General features: G+C 49.7%; 1 protein-coding gene across 1 annotated transcript in view; it reads right to left on the bottom strand.

Moving 5' to 3' along the window:
* MEGF6 (multiple EGF like domains 6) overlaps positions 1 to 19,907 on the bottom strand; it is a 107,579-nt gene that overhangs the window by 72,211 nt on the left and 15,461 nt on the right. The window contains 1 exon segment of the mRNA XM_050909388.1: positions 16,391 to 16,495. Coding sequence (XP_050765345.1) covers positions 16,391 to 16,495 — 105 coding nt within the window.

Raw genomic sequence — 19,907 nt, 5'->3', positions numbered from 1 at the left:
CCAAGGCTTCCCTTCGGGAGCCCAACAAACGGGCTGGTGTTTGATGATTTTTTTTCCCCGCTGTATGGCCAAAACTGCCTTTCACGGAAAGACGGGAAGATGGCTCTCCTGGGACAGAACCTGTATTCCTCACACAGAGAGGCTGAAGAGACTTCCTTCAAAGTTTCCAACTCTTTGAAGTGACCTCAGCTCCATGACATCACGGATGCGTTTGCCAAGGCTGAGTGCATGAAGGTGTGAATGTCAGCGGCAGCTTCGTCCTGTTATTAATTGCTTCTTGCAGAGAAGCCCGTGCCAGGACGAAGCTCTGTGCTCACCAGGCAGCTGGTGGTGTGTCCCCACGGCACGTTGCCTCTGAACGGGCCCCAGCTACGCTCCTGCTCTCGCAGCAAAGCAGCCAGGCTAGGCCAGACTTAGTGCCACGCATCTGCGGAGACGAGGCGGTAAGAAAGCCTGGAGCTTTGTTCTCACCAGTTACTGATCCAAAGTCAGTGAGATCCGCGCAGAATCAAGGGAAAATTTATCAAAATCTAGTGGGAGGGTTCAAAAGAAATGCTGTTGCAACAGGCTAAGCTGTAAAGGGTTCGGATCGGGACCGAAGATGAGTGGACTGGTCTGAGTGCCAGATGCACACGCAGCGGGAGGCAGGAGACCTGGGCTCCAGATACACCCCAGACTCGCTGCATTGCCTTCCCACGGCCAAGTCACATAAGCTGCCGTTCCGATTTCTCCACCTAAACCATCACAAGGCATACCTGCTTCACGAGTCCTTCTAGCTCTGATGCTTAATGCACGTGAGTCTGCTTTATAGGGGCTTTAGTAGTTGCTATGCGCACGTTGCAGGGCACTGCTCATCTGTGGACCCTGCTCGCTCTCCTGGAACATGGAATCAGCACCAACACTTGTTTCTCCCGGCCACTTGCAGTTAAGCAGAAGACTAACCAGGATAAAGAAACCAAAGTTCTCTTCTCCTCTCATTTAAAAAAGGAGCAAAGCATTGACTTTAACAGAATCATTCCTGATCTATAATATCGCATCCACAAACGACAATTCCGTTTCCCCCCGGGAGATACCAGTGAAATACAGCTGCCTTTGTTGACAACATGTTGACAACATGCAACAAAGTGTTGCAAAATGAGTGTAGTCAAGTGCATGCCCAGAAAAATGCTTTCTGTGAGCAAACTAGGTGCACTTGTAATTTAGCAAAACTCCAGGTAGCGTTACAAACGTACCGTGCCCAGAGTCTCCAGAGAATTCAAAAGAGAAGTATCCTAACAGATGCCTGTAAAAACCCGAGGTTTTTTTCTAAGTTCTTGGTTATTGGATTTGTCTTTCCCCAGGAGAGGGAGGATATAGTCTGGTATAGTACCCCTAAATCTCTGTCTATCCCTAACAAGGCAAACAACGTAAGCCTCTCGATTTTTGCTTAGAAACAAACCAGGAACCAGAACCGCTAGCTCTCATATAGTGGTGTCCTAAAAACGTGTTCGATGATAGCTATCTTGAAGACGTTATTGTACACAAATATAAATAATGCAAATTAAACCGTAACCAGAAGACAAACAGAAATATCCGACAAAAGCTTATCGGCTGAATGTCCCTTCCTCGACCCATGAGCTGACGCTTCTGGGCTAGCCCCAAATGGTCCAAAATGGGTGATTTGACAGCTCCTCTGAATAGCTGATCATAACAACTGATGCCGTCTCACAGGGTACTTACATTAAGCTCCTCCAGCTGCTGACCTTGCCAGCTGGGACCGCTTAGGAGGTTGACAGAAGATGATGTGAATGACAGTGAGACTACAAAATATGACTTAGGGCCTTTTTTAAAGCCGAAAGCTTTGATGAAAAGTGTATCGAGTGGACACCGAGGATGACCTGGCAAAGAACGCTCAGCTGGGGAGATAAGACTTGACCGCAGATTTTCAGGAGCAACGATGACAAAGGAGAAGGCGGCTCTGCTACCAACGTAAGAAATGAGAGGTACAGGCACGGGAAGAATCAGGTTGACATTCAGATATTTCCCCAGTCAGGTTCACAGTTATCATCTGAATAAGAAGCTCCAGGAGCCACGCTCTTTATTCAAAAGGAATCCTAAACCAAGCATCTCTCAAAGCTCTGAGGCGCTGAATACCAGCTGCTCCTTCCAGCAAACCTCCATTTTCTGGCTGGAAGGGAGTCAGAAGTGCTGAAATACCATAAAGAAGATTATGGTCTCAGGTAGAAGGCTTATAACCAGAACGGTCAGCTATGACAGCCTTTCTTTGCCCAGTCTTTCTAGGCACTTTGCAGAATTTTGATTGTATGCAACACTGACGCAAAGGGTACCTCTTTTTTGAGGCTTGCCCACTCAGCTACCAACGTGTGACGGGCGGTACACGTCTTATTCGAAAGAACTGGAAAGTCCCTGGGAAAAAAGTAATCTTCTCCTAGTCTCTTTGTCTCCATATAATGAAGTTCAATACGACAAAGCATGCAAGGGGGGAAGCGTTCTGTAGGGTTCTCAAGGGCTGCAGTAACATTTATAGTCCAGGATGGTCTATGTAAAACTATTGACCACTGATCTCATTATTTATATGTCTCTACAAAAGGCACTCGTGTTCCCAGATGCATAATAGGTGTCAAGAGTAAGAACCTTGAAAAATAAATTGAAAAAGTTACAATAGCAAATGGCTTGTTTATGCCATAATTGGTATTAGGCAATTAATGGTGGGATGAAACATCACATTGCTTCTGAAAACAAAAAGCAATACTGTTTAAAGAACGTTTAATGAGCACGTTTTATGTTGTCCTCAGCAAGTTTACTGCCAAGCCACAAAAGACATTTATACACACTTCCTTTTGCCTCTAATGAAAGGGTCATTGCTACTTGCTTCTTGCTAAATTCACAATTTAAAAAAAAAAAGCGCAAACGCAATGTTTTAAACTTGAAATTCACCTTCTCAAAGAAGCAGTTGTTGAAGTCCAAAGACGTTTGCTGGACAGGGACGGTCACAGCACTGCGCAGGCGATCAGAATTAGAGGCAAACCAAACACCTCCGGGCAGAAAGATGGACTTCGGTGACCGCCTGCCACAGAGATCTATTGTATAGCTCTGATACCCAGATACTCCAAATATTTGACATTCCAAAATCTTCACTATTAATGAGGTGAGATCCTGAGCAACTGGGAAAAACGAAGGCGGAAATAATGCCTTTATTTGCTAGGAGTAAGTATTCTGCTGTGCAATTCAGGGCAGTTTCCCAGACCGCGACGGAGGGGGATAACGCCTAAATCGTTTTAAACCAGAACAATTACCTGATCCGCTGTTTCCCAAAAACCATTTTCTACATCTGCTTCTCCTACGCATTCCAAATATCACCGCGCTCTGCTGCTCTTACGTTAAAAAAGGTCAAAGCCAATACGCTGCACAAGAAAGGTGCTGCCTTTCCAACCGCGGAAAGTTTCAGTACCGCGGGATGGAAAATGGTGGTACAAACATCTCCAAACACTTTTCTTGTGAGAAAGCAGAGTCCTTTTTTCCCTTATCTCCTGCAACTTGGCCGTCGGAGCGCCGTGCAGCTGCCCAGAGAGCTTCCAGCACCGCCTGCGCAGCCCTGAGCTCTCCCCTTCCTCCTCCTGCACCAGGGGCGGCCCTAATGGCAGTGCGACAAAGGGGAAAGGGGTTAACAGCAGCCCAAAGTTTTCAGGAAAGTCGGTCGGTGGCATTGCGTCCCTTATGAGGAACCTTTTTTCCAGGTTTGACGACAAATGGCCTTACAAAGCACCGGAAGGAAATCATTTTCTGAAGCATTCTGTCTGGGAAATACATGCAGGAAGACATAGAAAATGGTACGTTCACAGAACCAAGTAAGTGTACTGTGGAGATGTGTCAAACAACACATAGGAAATGTCGCAGAAACCTCAGATTCCTTCTGATTAAAAGCCTGTGTGAAGTCTGACTATTTTCACAGCGAATTTATCCCTAAATATGCCGTGATGCATTCTGTATTCATACTGTCTGCACGGCTTAATGTTCTCTTTTTAACCATTTCTTCAGTTTCAAAATGTGCATTTTTAACGAGCGTATCCTGTTAGGCTAGAGACCGTAAAGTGAAAAGCCATGTCTTATTCTCACTTAAGTACAAAAACATCCCTGGCATTCTTTCACTTAAATCCTTGGAGTTTTCTAGGGATTCGTTTTACAAGTTAAATGTAGAATATAATGTTCCAGGCGAGTTTATCAAGGCAATTCATAACAACTGAGCTGCTGAACAAATACAAATCAAAATACGCTATTTGACTTTTCCACACATGATTGGTTTGGGCTGCAGAAGCCCGCTACTTATCAGTTAAAGAGAAGCCTGATAACGCCTGAGATATCAGTAAATGGTGGGAATTCAAGCTTCTCACGACGCAAATGTACGGCAGAGGAAGTGACGGACAATTTGCAGCTGGTAGAAAGAGGTATCCTCTAATGACAGACATCTGGCATTCATTATCTCCGCATCTGCCGTACCGAAATCCAATATGCCTCACAAAACGCGATGGTATGCTGAGGAAAGGCACAATATCCCCTGGATTCTCTTTAACAGCTTAAGACCCTCCCGTCCCCTTTCTCCACTGCACGCTAGATCGTTAGACCAGCGAAAGGCACCCAGCACCCTACCGATCGCCTGCATTTATTACACAGGGCTGCATTATTTTGGCCCTTTGATCTCTGACAATCGGATGAGGACCATGAATCAGCATAACTGCCTTCCATTATCAATGATTCAAACCAGCTCCTGGCTAGAAGAGCCAGGAGCTGGTTTGGACCTCTGGTAATGATCTAGCCGGTCTTTAAGCAAGCCACTTAAATCTCTAAAGAAAAAGAATCCCTATTTTAATCTGCAAAGACAGGCTATTCTGCCTCTTTGTTGTCACCGTCCACTTGTATTAGCATAGCCTGTCTGCAGCAGAGTCCCGCCTCAAATCAGTGATATACACGGTCTAAGTCTCCGCCGCTTACAAGACCTCTTCGAGACGCCTGGAAGCCTGGGCTGAAGGCACCCGAGAAAGGCCGATGCACTTCGCAGGGCGAAAGAACAGCAAAAACCGCTTCCGCTGCAAAACTACTGCCGGCCACTGAACGCACGCAGCCGGAGCTGGAGCGGCCTGCCCCGTGGTCTGCGCTGCTATACCCAAACAAAAGCCAACAGTGCTATGGGTATGACAGTGCCCTAAAAGCTGCAGCTTGCCAGGCTTTTCGGCTAATGTGCCAGAATAAATGGAAAGTAAAACGCAAACGCGTTACTTAAGAGAGCAGCTAAAGGCCAGCAGCCCCGGCGTCTAGCCCGAGAGTGTGCTGGACGGCCCGCCGTCGAGCAGGGAGCTTATTTGGACTTCTTGGCACCTCCCTGCAGGGCCGCCTGCTGTTCTGGTGTTGAGTGGAGGATTTCCAGATTCAACTGCGGTTTTATTTGCTTGGGGAGGCGGGAAGAAAGACAGTTAATGTGCATTCACGTACGGCAAACTAGAAACACCCGTTGGCCTTCGAAACAGTTTTTTGGCTGGCTTACAGAGACTGAGGGTCTAACAGGTGTCCCTGTAGCCAAGGGGAATGTAAAGGGGTTACAGAGGCCCCCCGAACATTGAATTATGCAAAGAAAAACCGTCTGCACAGCTATGTACAGCACACGTGTCCGTGTGCGCAAGCTGAACCACGAGAAACCAAAGTCCCGTAAAATTAAGCATGTCTGGGAGGAAACCAGCCACGCTGGGACTGGGAAATCTCAGCCCAGAATAGCAAGGGTTGCCTGGACCCTCCTTTCGGTCTAGAGCCGCTCCTGCTGACGAACGCTTGCCGTGCGCCCGCTCCCAGCCGCTAGCGCTCCTGCGCCCGGAGACGACGGCATGGCACGGCACGTTCCCCAACCGCTCCCCTACGAACCCTAACACGGTGCCAACGCCATCGCTGCCAGTAAGAGCACCGCAGGCAGACGGCGTCTGGCGGGCCAGGACAGCGGTAAGTCAGAGAGGAGCGGGGCCCGGGCTTGGCTTCCTGCGAAGCGCGGGGCGCTGGCTGTGCCTGAAGGGTCTGCGGGCTTACCTATGGCTAGAAAGGTAAAGACTCCCCAGCTGGTAAATAGTCACTCCACTGCACATCATTTCCATGTTTCCAGTGAGGGGACTGTTAAAACGCAATACTTACTTTTAAATGCTAGCTATAGGCGTTATTAATATACTATAAACCATGTATGTACTATGATATGCTACCGTTCGTATACATGCATACACGTATATACACACTACAGTATTAATTTAAAACCGTAACGTAGCTGTAATCAGCAAACACAAGCTAAGCACGCCGGAAACCTGAGGATAAAAGAGCTGCAGAGGCGCAAACTCCCCGAGCTTGTTCTTTGAACCTGGTGCCACAGTCTCAGGAGAGGGAGGATTCCCATTTTCAGAGATACCGTTTTTCACTGCGATTTGGTGACGTACCTAGCAGTAAAAAGTGACTGTGACAAATTCCTGTGCCGGCTGGTGCCACCCTCGACTTGTCGGGGGGGGTTGTCAGTCGGAGATTTTCCTCCTCCTCCGCTATCAAACAACTTAGTCTGGGTTCAGGCTGCACAGAACGGCAAGCGTCAGCCCAAGTAAGAAATCTGCATTGCACCACAGGAACGCACCAGCACTTGAACTTGGATCGAGGATCTACGGAAAGCGTCCTCCCTTTCTCACATAACTCTCACTAAGTAAACCTCTGGAGCGGGAATCCTCCGAGCATCTTCCCGGGAAAAAAAAGTGTTTGTAATGACTGGAATCTCAGCGTAAGTTTGTTTCTTGAATTATGACACAAACTATACAGCAAGGGAGAGGAAACAGACTGAAACACAACAAACGAAGCAGAAATGAAAGGCAAACCTGTGGCTGAGGGGGAGATAAGGAGTTTCAGAGGCTGGTTAAAAGATGTTATCGCCTGCTAGAGAACACGGCTTTAAAAAGATGCCTTGGAGAAGGCAGCACATAAAGAATAAAACCTTTCTCCAACCTTTCCAAACCCAGAAATTGAAAGCATAACATACTGATGATTTATTACAGACCGTACTATGTATTTAAGGGTAAATTAATTCTGAAAATTCCAGGAAGGTTTGCAGCAATGCTTATCTTTTCTACTTTGGCCTTCACTCCTCATTTCACTCACTAAACCACCTCTTTTGGCTGGAACCTGTTCCCTCGTGCGGACAGCCAGCGTGGAACTGCCAATTTTCACAAGATCCCCAGAAAAGAGTGGAAGATCACAGGGCCCGAGAGCGAAGCTGCCCTGTGTCAGTTCTCTTCCACAACGTAAAGCAGCCAAACGCAGAAGGGAGAGCCGCTAAGGCGCGCAGCAGGAGCCAGGAGAGGCACAGCTCAGACATGCCTCCCAACACGGTTCTTCTGCACAGACCGGGCCGGGCTACGGTTTCTTATCGTTCTCTCTCCCTTCAAGAAACCAGGCAGCTGGGTGGGCAATCCTAAGCTTGGGATGGCCCTTGGCTACCTGACCTGGGGGACGGTCTCGTCCTGGCCCGTAACGGTCCAAGGATTCAGCATGCCTTCAGCCCGCTTGGCATTCACGTATCAACTTCTTCTTATTACCAATTACCCGATGGGACCCCATTGCACCATTTTTAGACTGGAGTGTTTTTCATTGCTTGGAAAAGAATCTGTTCTCCTACATAAATACCCCTTGACTCACCTCCGTGCTTACAGTCTGACTTTCAACAGCCGGTTTATGAGACGAAAATACTTAGGGTAGACTACGCAGCTCTCAAAAATGCAAAGCCCTTCGGACCCCGAGCTCAACTTTGCAAGCCGCTGAGGTTTTGCAAACACGACCCCCCCTTTTTAATTGGTCACAGTTGGCTGCGAGCAGCCGCGGAAATCCTTGCAGGGCGATTAGAGCGGGGCCTGACATTTCGCCATGGTACTGGCACTGTAATAATTAAGGAGGCGATCACGGGAGGTGCCGAGGAGTTTCAGTCCTCACTAAAGGGCAACCATGCGTCGCTTTGAAGATGGCATCCAGCACTTCACATGACGAGGCCCAAGGTACAAATCCCTCCAAACAAAGCGTAGATGTGCTCTTCTCCAGGTGGCACAACCAGCAGTTTCCCTCCAGGCTTTTCTCGCCGCTGACAGATCTTAACGCGAGGAGCAGTAAAGATCTATATGAAAATTTCAAGCCGGTGCAATGTCAGCGATAGGATTCCTCTCTCATTTATTTGCCAGAACCTAAGCAGACGGCTACAACGCATCTAAAGGACTTGAGCCATATATTTTCTTTCACTCAATATAATCATCTCTTTTAAATGATAACGAAATCCTTAATTCTTGAGTTCAACCCAAGGAAAGCTTGAAAAGAAGAAAGCAAGCCATCCTTCAAATTCACTAAAGCCCTTCAGATTTTAGTCGCTTTTTCACCCGCTATCACGTTCCTTTAAACAAACGTGTCGGTAATATTTTCGCCTACGCGTATGCTGCATCACTCATCGATGAAGCTGGACAAAGCTGGACAACTTTAAACGTGAGAGCGTACATCCAAAAGGCTGTTTGCTGTACTCCAGTTAACCTTTAGAAACTCAAATCACACGAACTATGAAGTTATTCATAGAGTAATTGCCCTGCATTTAGGTCCAGATTTGTAAAAGCGAGGTCGTGCCAGGGAGCTCGCGCTGAACGCCGCGTTGTGCGTCTCGCTGAAGGACGCCGGACCCCGGACTACCCGACAGATGGAAGTGCGAGGAAGCTTGTTTCGCAGGTACAACCCCAGCCGTTCCCCCAGCTTCAGCACGTTTTCTCTTTTCTTCAAGACTCTCTTCGCAAAAGACTTTTTTGCTTTTTAACTGAGTAAGCCCCCACGTAGCCTTGGCTTGTTTCCTCTCACTAACTTTTTCGAAGAGTTCAGCGCTACCTGTTTGCCAGCTATTAAATACCTAACGTTTGGCTGATGGACAAGCAGATAGCGCAGGACGCAGCAGAGCTCGGCACAAGCCGCCCTTGTTCCACTGCCTTCCTGAGCCAAAAAGAGAGAAAATCCCGGCAGGCAGAGCTGCATGGCCGTGCTGCGCTCTGGCAGAAGTCTCCCCTGGGCTCAGGCTCTTCTCCCCTCCCCAGCAGAAGGCTAAACCTTTGAATCAGGAGGCTGTTTATAAATAAAAGTATTTGGACTTCTTGGCCGCTGGAGAAGTGCTCTGCTTCATTTAGCCCTGGTATTATTAACAGTGGATTCTCTCCAATAAACTGACAGCTGAAGAACAATTGCTGCTATTTAATCCCCCAAACGGATTTTAAACCGGCCTTGTGAACTGTAAACCATGAAACATCGAACACAATGTCTTGCTACTGTCGTTCGGAAATGGGCGCCGGGGTCCCCTTGGACCAGGGAAGTCACCCGAGCCCAAACAAGCATTACCGCACGTGCAGGCTCGCTGGCGGTGTCTTTCCGTCTCGGAAGGAAGCCTCTGGCTCCTGGATCCGAGAAGAGTCTACAAGGCGCCTTCCTTTTTGCTTCCAAAGACAAAACCTTTCCCGTTTTGACTTCAGCGCCTTCGAGTGCTTTGCAGTCCTGTGTTTCTCTTTGAAAACCACGTCCAGCCCGAAGGCTGCAGCAAAGCCCTCTCTCCCACCCCTCCGCCCAAGCAGCCCATGCCCTAGCACACCACAAAGGCTTCCAACTGAACAGCTCCAAGAGATTAGCAGGAGAAATAGGGTCATTAGTCAATCAAACAACACTGCGGGCATGTCAAACGCTTGTGTAAATGAGGGCAGTGCTATAAAAGAAAGAGACAATAACGGTCTGCTGAAGCGGCGACAAAGCCATTTCAGCTGGCCTTGCAAAAGCAGCCACTAATCACGGGCCCTGCTTGCTTACAGTTGACCTCTCCTTTGTGCGAAGCTAAAGAAGATTTGGTCTGGCCGATCCTTCAAAACGCAGCCGGGCTAATTAGGAAGGCTCCCGTCCCTCCAGCACAGCAAAGTGCCCGCACGAGAGCCCCCAACGCCTGAGTGTTGCTGAAACGATCCACTCCGCCGCGAAGTTTTCAGTAAGCGAACGTTGAAGCCAAGCAGCTGATTTACAGCACGAGATGCAAAGAACAGCAGCCTTTACGCTCCCCGGCCCGCGGCCGGCCGGTCCCGACCCCGCGGCGTGCAGAGGTCTCGGGCGCCGCCGGCGCCGTGCGGGGAGCCGCTCCGCCGCCTTCACTCGGGTACGCCGGCTTCACCAAAACCGGACCCCGAAGCGGCGGGTGGTCCCCGGAGCCCCGGGGAGGCAGGGCAGGCTTGGAGCAGAGCCCAGGTTTTCTGACACCCCCTCCCTCCCAGCAAGGAGCCCCGTACAGGAAGGTCACTTACGTCCAAGCTCAAAGAAGGGAGCTCCTAAAGAGAGTCTCAGCGCAAACCAAACCTCAAACACTCCATTTACAACCCTTTCATCTAGCAGACGTGGAAGATAACGAAGGCGTTCAGGACAACCCAGCTGCTTCTTCAGTTCAGAAACAGCCGCTGCAGCCCCTACGCTGTTGTTCAGCTCAACCTCTTCCTCTGGTTTGCTGCGCTAGCAAAGCCCCGCTTAGGGCAGGCAGGGAATGCCACGCTGCAGGGGGAAACGAAGAAGAGAAATCTCTATGCTGACAGCACTTTACGGGATCAAAAAGCCACCGAGATGCAAGAGGCAACAAAAAAGGCGTTGAAATCCAGACGGCTAAACAAGATGTACTGCAGACCTTCCTGAGAGAGCTCGCGCAGCCCTGTTGAGAGGTCTGCCTTCGAAGCGAGACGGAGAGCGCTCAAATATTATCACTTTCAACAGCTCAGGAGACCAGGAAGGACAGCATCTCACCCCTGGAAGGCAGACTGATCGGGTACCGCCTGTTTTCCAGCCAGGGGAAGCACAGGATTGCTGCTGCTCTAGGCTGGCCAGTAAAAATATCCCATGCTGAAAGGTATGATAAGAGTCCGGCCAGGACAGAGAACGTCCTGCCTTTAAAACAAACACGTCTGTATTTCTTTCCAGAAAAGAAAAAGCGATACCATTAAGATCAGACACAGAGATTTCTGGAAGACGAATGCCACCACGGAATATCGCTGTGGGGCAACTTCATTCCCTCTGGGTTATTTGCCTGTTGTTTTCATCGAGCGGCCTCGTCAGACGCCCTCCGGACCGCACTCGGATTCACCCCCGCCAAATGCTACACAGCTCCATCCTGAGGAACTGTTTCTCAAGAAGGTAGCATCTCCTCAAGTACCAGGATAGCTTCTTTTATAGGTGACAGATGAGGAAAAATGACACCCTGATCAACCATTATGTGTCTTTCCCCAAAGCTCTCTTCTCTGAAGCAGCCTCCAGCCTCCCGTCCTGGCATTAAAATCCAGCACAAACGTTGACCGACCGGCACAGAAGTTAACCACCCAGAGTACTTTTAACAGTGAAAGAGAAGATGCGAATCCAGCCAATTAGGTTTCCACCAGAAATTTGTCGAGAGAAGGCTTTACCAAGAAAAATCATTTATGGCAGTCAATAAGAAATTAAGATGAAGGGCAGGATGAGTTTGTGGCTGGGATCTTCCCGTATCCTCAATCAGCACATTCTCTGTGGCAAGGACCGTGGCTTTTGGAAAATGCTACAAATACTGAAAAGCATCAAGAAACAGACAAAAAAAGTCCGTTTCCTGCGAGCTGGGGCTAATACAGCAATTTCATCGGTCCTTCTGAGTTTTTCGGGAGCAACACCTGTTTAAAAGCAGGATGGAAACAAAGGTTAAAATGAAACTTGAAAGCTAGGAAAGCTTTCTGAAGGCGCTTGCAAAGTAACTTGTCTTGCAAAGTGAACACTCCCAGTCTACTGTGTCTGTACGTCTCCTTCATCTGCAGGTAATGAAAACGCTCCGTCATTTGCAGAGCCTACATCAGCGGGTTTGGGGTTCGTCTTCAGGAGCGGCCGAGGCTTCGGGAGCAGTGCCCCAAGAAGAGAAACGGCTCTTCCCGTCAGCGTGCTGGCCTCTCGCATGTCCACCACGCGCCCTGGCCGAAAATTTCACCGAGGGGACGAACCGGTGTTGATCGCGTTACCTTTTCCGCTGCTTTACCAGGAGACAAGGGAAACAGGGCAAGTCCTGAGCCCCCCAGCACGTCCCGCTTGGGGCCGGGCTTTCGAAGGCCCGTCTCCGTCCTTCCAGCCCTCGAAGCGGCCAGCGAGCCCTGCCCGGGTGGGTTTGCTGACGGAAGCAGGACAAGGGCGCCTTTGCAAGGTTTACAAACAAGAGGCCTCGGAAACAGCCTTCTGCCCTGAGCGCCAGCCGTAAATCACTCGGGAACGAAAATCATTTGAGGTTGCAAATGCAAAGGAACGCTCCCGGCTCAGCTGGGCTCTGCTGTTTGAGAAGGCGATGATAGAACAATTAACACTTTATAAACCGAGGGTAAGCAGCGTGGAGAATGGCTTACCCACTCTGTTTCACATTCTTCCCTGTGGCTTGTGATCAGCTCGCTCCCAAATAAAGAGTTTGGGTTGGTTTCTTCCTTTAACTTCAGGTGCAGAGCCGTAATTTGTGCATCCTTGGCCATCCCTCGTTGGCTGTAATGCAGCCCGTCCCCACCGCTCTGCCACAATACGGAAGGTAAGGATCTGACCACAGGTATTCAGCATTTCAGACATTTATTTAAAATTTGCCAGGCATGCTAGAGACGAGCGAATTGGATAAGGAGCTTCTCTGAGCTGCCGCTCAAGACGTATTTTGAGTAAAGATGTTTTAAAGGTTCAAAATAAAGGTCAGAACTTCAGGAAGTTTCAAAAGCTCTTCCTTATTATTTTTTTAATCGAGCTTTACAGTTTGGGTCTTTGCTTCTAGGTTCCAAATCACACACATCCCAAAACATCACCACAAAGGTAAAATATCCTGAGAGAACAGTTCCACAGCCAACTCATTTAGAATTTGAAAGAATTAAAATAAAATCAGAATTGCTTAGAAATACAAGTGACAACCATGACACAGCCAACTCACGCTTTGTTAATCGGCAGAAAAAGCCTGGATTTCTTTTTTTTTCCCCTGTAACTCAACCGATCACTTCCAAAAGGCTCAAACACGGTTGCACTTTACACAATCGCCCAGACTGCAACTACGGGAGGTTCACCCACACCTCATTTTTAACCGGGGACTATAATTTTCCCATTTTTCTGACTAACAGCCACCTCTTATCTGATGAGAGCATCCTTTTCCCCGGAAAGGGGGAAAGGCTTCTTGCACCGAGGCCCTGTTAATCCGGGGCAGGGGAAGCGAGCTGCAACCCACAGCGGTGATCACAGCACTCCCCTCCCGCCCCATTTGCCCCCTGCCCTTCTCCCCTCTCCGGAGCAGCCCCGCACCAGCGCACTGGTGACACAAGCCGCCGTTGTCCTCCTTTGCCGCCTCCCGCGGGTCCCGCAAAAAGCTTTGCAGGGTGGTAAAAGAAAAGGCTAATCCGCAGCCATGCACAGGCTGGCCTTTTCAGACCCAAAGCACCAACTTCGGGTCCCTCGTCCAAGGGGGGTAACGTCGGTGCGGCTACAGACGTATTTTCTTCCCCTCCAAAGTAAGCCAGTCATTTCCCTTTTAAAAAAATACTTGGGGGTCTCAGAAATGTGTGCTTTATTTTCAAAGCTGCAACCAATTATAACTGCGGGAATTGCTAAACGTTTCCAACTGTGAAAATGTTTTTTACTTCTCAGGTTCTGTACAGGAAAACGCCTGACGTTTGTTTTATTAATTTGTCTGAGAGAAGCTGAGAGAAAAAAATTGCAGGGACAATTTAAGGGCTCTTTATTTCCTAGAAAACCCTGTAACACCTGCAAAGACGAGCCTAAGGAGCGGCGCAGGATCGTGTACATCTCCGAGAATTAGCCACGCTCTCATCCTTCGGGGGTCAAAGGATGAGAGGGAAGCAGCATTTTGAGCAGCGTCTTTGACTGCAGTTAGGAGAGGGTCACGGGGGGATAAATAATTTGGACTCACGTCACTATTGTGTCTGCAGCGTGACTATTTTAGAAACATCAAGCAAAAAAGCAAAACAAACTGAACATTGTTTTTATACTAAGCAGCATCCTCTTCACCGCACTTAAAAAGCAGAATTGAAACCGTTAGCATTAAAACAGCCACGGAGCTTTGAGCGACCGGCGGATTAAAGCCGGATCGCTTTGTTTGCTGGGCATGGCTCTGTTTGCTGCAGAGCAGCAGGGCGAGGCAGGAGCGGTGCCAGCCCCGAGCTGCCAGGCGAGGCTCCGCGGTGCTAGACCTGAGCGCGGCAGCACAAAGCTCAGCCCAGGGAAACCCGCACCCTCCTGCCTCGCTGCAGGGCACGGCAGTCCCCCACTGCGGACCGCAACCGCTCGCATCGTGTTGCTTAAGAGAAGCAGAAGGTCGTGCCGTCCCCCAGCACCAGACGATCTTTCAACACGCTGACACAGGACAGAGCACCCTGTATTTCTCGTGCGTGGCATTAGCTCCGTTGCAAATGCCGTGGAGAGAAGGACAACCAGCCCGTGCGAGACGTCCCACCTCGCCGTGACCAGAGACGAAAGCTTGCCGGTAACAGGAGGCTCGAGCAGAGATGCAGACCTACCGCCCGACAGACACGTCTCAGACACGCTGCAGGAGGGGTTTATGCCTCGTGTCAGAGCGTTCCGGGCCACCTCTGTGCTTGACAATGCCCAGGCTCCGCTGAAATCACACCGGCCTGGCCAAGGGGCCGGTTGTTGCCAAATGGAGCCTGCATTTCTGGAAGTAGCTCCGGTTTGGATGCCCTGCAGCAGGAGAGCAGCGGCCGGGCTGATGAGCTGTACCCCTGGGCTCCGGGCGCTTCCTTCTTCTTCTTCTTCTTACCAAGGAAATCGCCTCATTGCCTGCCTGAGAACTTGTGCCACCACTGGCACACGGGGCAGGGGACTCATAACTGTCACACACAAACCACCGTCCCGCTGAGTCCCAGGAAAGCCTCTGGCTGTCATAAACACAGCTCTAACTCCAGGTAACAATATGTATTAAAGAGTGAGTGAGGAATGAATAGAGCATAAAGTCAACAGCACCAAGGAGGCTTTGGCCCATCCGCAGTTTGTATCTGACGGAGAATCTTCTTTCTTTAAAGGTATGATCTAAACGCGACCTAAGGGCCTTTTAAGCACTTCTAAATTGCCACTTGTAACAACAATTGAAGTTTTTTAAAACAGATGCACCGTGACAAAACGTGCAAGAGCCGGCGGGCTCAGGAGCTGGAGCCCGGCTCCGCGCGTAGCCGGTGGTCGGGTGCCTCCTCGCTAGCTGAAGCGGCAAGCCCTCCTATCTATCTGCCCTCTTAAAGCACAGCGTTAAGTAAGTCACACACTTGCCCTGAACTGATTAACTCGCGCGGTCCCCTTTCCGCCCTCTCTTCTGGTCACTCTGGGGCTGGAGGGTTTCAGGCTTTGCAGAAAATGCTCCTCTCCCAGCCCTTCTCGGTGGGAAAAGACCAGCTCCTGCTGAGGACTATTCCAACGTCAGCTCCCCTACCTCCATGCGCCTACCCCCCTTTCTGAAAGAGCAAGGAACCACATGTCTCCGAAGGAAGAGATACACACTTCTGGACAGTGGAAAAAAAAAAAAGTCTTACTATTTAATTTGCTGTTATAAATCAGTATCGTCTAAAGGTAATTTGAGTAATTGTTACTGCCCTGTACCTCGCAGTCTTAGCAGTTCGAGGGAAGAAAGGGACAGCGGCTTCCCTCTACGACAGCACGAGGCACACATTTTCTCTTACCGCATACGAGGCATGGAGAACCGTTCCAGCTTTTAGCGGCTGTTTGCTACAGACTATCATGTTACCAAATCAGAACATCTCTGAATTACCAAACATAGGAAACTCAGTAACCTTCAAGAGAGAATTTGTATATTGCACGAAGGTTAATTAAATAAAGCTTAGCAGCCCCAAAGTAAAGCCGAGCCAAAGATACAACTGATCCAGCTAGTCAGAGCTTAACTGTTTTCCTTTCTGACGCGGCAGCCCATTGCCACGCTCCCCCAGGCTGAGCTTCGCTCCGCGGGCCGCGACCCCAGGGTTTCTTTGTTTGACCCAACTTTAATCAGCTTTCTTCTCCGATTCCAGCAAAGCCCTCTGCTGATGGCAGCCAGGAATAAAGGCTATTGTACAGGACGGAGCTATGTTTCACAGCAAGTCACGATAAGCGTTTCCTTTCCAAACAGCCAAGTTCCCCAAACACCACAAACGGTGGCCAAAAAAAGTAGAGAGCCGATTAGCGGAGTCTTGCAGATCAAACAATGGCTGGGATGATAAAAAAAATATTGGGGCATCCCTCGCTCTTCAGCCTCTCCACTTCCGACTCAAAATTAAAGGAAGACTTTGAAAAGACTGCTTACCGTACTGACAGCGAGGTCCTTGGAAACCAGGGGAGCACAGACAGAGCTGCGAAGATCCCTCTCTGCAATTTCCACCGTTGAAACAAACCCCGTAACTGCAGGCAGCTGCAAGGAGGAGGGAGAGAATAATTCCTGAGGTCGCGATCAGAAGCGTACGTGCACCAAGAAATACCCATTCACTGACTCAGTTCCCACAGCCCTGTAGCAAACTTGAATAGTTATAAAAATACTGTTGAACCATTTTGAAAGGCGACTCTTTTTTGGGTTGACAACGCGATACTCAAACAGCACACAAAGTCTCTCAAAATTTAGGATAGGAAGTAAAATACCTTAGGCGATGTCTAAGGGCTTTTCTTAAAGTGCGGCTAAGTGAGAGTTCGCAGGCAAACATCCGCAGAGCTGCAGGGTTGTTGATGAAATAATGCTTTTCCAGCCAAGAAGTGGGTAAAATAGTCAGAAAACGACTCACGCGGAATCATATCAGAGCTTGTGGCAGCAAAGGTAAGTTAGTTATTTCGAAGTTGGAGGCATCTTGCAGGAACAAACCACTAGAAGCCGCTTTCCGCCTCTCCGCTGAGCTTTCCCGGAGAGCTGGCTACCCAAACGTGCCGTCACCTTCTGAATGGACGAGAGGGTGAAATGGAGCTAAACTGTAAGTCAGCCCAAGCAGCCACACTTCTCTGTTCTCACCAAGTGAAGTGTAAAATGTACACAGAGACAGAGAATGCTCAATTAGGCTTCTGAAATCCACCTTTTCAGACCATCTAAATAAAACCACAAACAAGGATATGGTTTTCCGGTGAAACGTGTATTCCTCATGCCTCATGAAATGCCGCCAATATTTTCTATTTCCCACTAGAAAACGCTCATCTGGGAAGGAGAAATGTTGTTAACAAGTGACGCTGTCATGCGTGCCGTGCTTTGTCAAAGTGCAAGGACGCAGAACAAGCGCCTATCTTCCTTCTGAAGTCCATTTGAAGATGCAGACAACGAAATTTCCTCTCTATTCACTGATCTGGACACAGCCGGGTTGCCGGCCAGTTTCCCTTTTCTCTCTTTCTCCTGCACCTCCTCTTTTTCTTTCCCTTTTCCCTTTCCTTGAACGAACTGTAACAAAATCCAAGAGCAATAGGACTGGGTAGGAAGACATTCCACAAAAGGTGTGGCGAACCAGGGAACAGGGAGCAAAAAGAGCTTCCCCGGTCTCCATGGTGCAAGAGATGTCGTGGTAGTACCTGGTCCAGCAGTTCCCGCTCGCCTGCCCCGAGATCCTGCGCAGCCCGGCCTGGATTCGGGACAGCCCTGGGCCGAGAGCAGCAGCAGGGACCGATGTGTTACAGCTCACGCATCCCGGGAAGGAACGCGCTGCAGGTGCCGACTGCGTCGCGGTCACCTGTGCGAGGGGCCCTCGTGGCCTATTGATCCAGTGGATGGATCCAGAGAACGTAATTATTTCAAAAGTAGCTGAAATGACAAAAGACAGACCTGGCAATCCAAAACCTGTTGGCTCAGAAATGCAGATTTACTCGAAAGAGCACAGAACGCAGGCGAGCAGACGAACGCTGACGGAGCCGAGCGCAGCTTTTCTGCGCATCGCGTGCCGGCTGAAACAGCCTGCTGCCCCGCACCGTCGCCGCCTGAAGCGCCTTGCCAACACAATAAGCGAACCATCAACCTGCAAACATATACTGCACCCTCCGGAAGATGCCAAGCCTCCTCTGCTGCAGCAAAGAGGAGATTTGGCTTTAGTGGAAACAATAGGGGGAAAAAAATGAGTGCAATGTTTTTCTCCTGCTAGCGGAGCTAGGGGTTATCCCTATCCCGAGGCACACGTCGGGGTAGCGGAGTTGCTGGCTGGTGTAAGCCGACGGCCAGCAGTCAGTGACCCCACTCCAGACCCACGCTCGGAATTGCCCCAGCTAGGTGCAGCCGCCTTTGCCGACGCAGCGCACGTGCGCGCAGCAATTCTTCATACTTGAGAAAAGCACCTTCCAGACCGGCAGCAGAACCGGCCTCTCCTCGAAACTTCAGCAGTCACGCTTTCTTTTAAAAAAACTGGACTGCATGGGTCAGGGTAAAGAGCGTTTTCAAGGATTTGGCTTTGTAAAGAAAAAGCCCGAGACGTTTCAGACCGACTGCAGAGTCCCGCGTGCTCCCGGCCGCTCTCATGACGTGTCCGCAACTCCTCGGGCTAAATTCACAGCACGTGGGAAAACGACGCAGCAGCATCTCCTGCGTTACCGTTACCTGGGCTTGTGAGTGCCGACAGACTAAAGAAATGAATGAATGAATGAATGAATAAATAAAAACTCCTGGAAAAGCCATTTTTTCTTCTCTAAAGCTGCAAGGCTGCCCGTTCTGCATGTCCTGACTGCCTTAAGGAAAAAGCTGGAGAATTAAATACATCTCCAGCAGGTACAGCCTGGGAACCAACTGCCAGCTACTCAAGCACGTTCAGTGAGGACCCCAAGAGACACTGGTGGGACCGGCCGGCGTGGAGGGCGGCGCATGGTCCTGGGCACAGGCCGGTGGCGAAGTCCCCCACCAGAAGGCTCTGGACCCTGCTCGAGGCCAGCGATGAACTGGCACCTTTGCCGCTACCGACTGGACATACGAAGCCCGGGATGGAATTACAAAGCTACGTACGGCACGGGACCACCTGGAAACAATTCTAACGGCGCTCGCTGGACTGAGCTTTCCACACGCACGCTGTCTGTAACTTTGCCCTCCTGTTTGCAAGTTGGGAGCCCCCCTGCTTTCTCTTCCCATTCCAGCGAAAGCTGTAACTAATTAGTGACAGAAAAAGCAGGTCTGTGATTACACATTTCATCTCGTGTCATTATAACTGGGGAGGAAAGGCACCCCATGCAGGCTTCAAAAATGGCTCCAAATACTTGGCACAAAATATTCCGTGCCTACTCCAAAACACCGCTTGTGCGTTCAGAAGAAAAAGGAATCACAGATGGAAACAGCGCAAGGAAGCGTCTGCATTTTTTGGGCACGTCGGCAGGACACTTTGTGCACACAAGAAGATACATTCGCAGCGTTACCAACGCATTTTCAAAGATAACTTGGAACTTTCAGACGTACACACACAATCAGAGATGGGAAAGAGCAGGCACTACCTGCGCAAAAGAAACCCAAAGCTTGCGATGTCAGCTTGCCACGCCTGAAAAAATCCTTCCCTCCTCATTACAGGTCTGCTAGCAGTTGCACAAATGGGAGTCATTTTCGGCGGTACTAGCAGCCCCTGTAATCAGAGGAGATTACCTGGGCAGTAAGGGCAGGTCCCTTTTCTCTCCCTGCCCTCACCCCAGCCTCCTCTCCGCGAAGCAACGACGGTGATGGAGTTAGCTCAGTGCAGATTCATGTCCTCAAAACTCCTAAATGCTGAAAGGTTTCATCAGCTGCACAAAGTTCATCGACAGCTCGCACGAAGCCGCCTGAAATACTCTGCTTCCCGGCGGTAGTTTGGAGAGGGACAAATCGGCACTTTCTTTTGGGGCTCAGGGGGAGT

Source organism: Gymnogyps californianus, chromosome 21, assembly GCF_018139145.2.
Source record: "Gymnogyps californianus isolate 813 chromosome 21, ASM1813914v2, whole genome shotgun sequence".
Lineage (NCBI taxonomy): Eukaryota > Metazoa > Chordata > Aves > Accipitriformes > Cathartidae > Gymnogyps > Gymnogyps californianus.
This window is presented reverse-complemented; position numbering and strand designations above follow the sequence as displayed.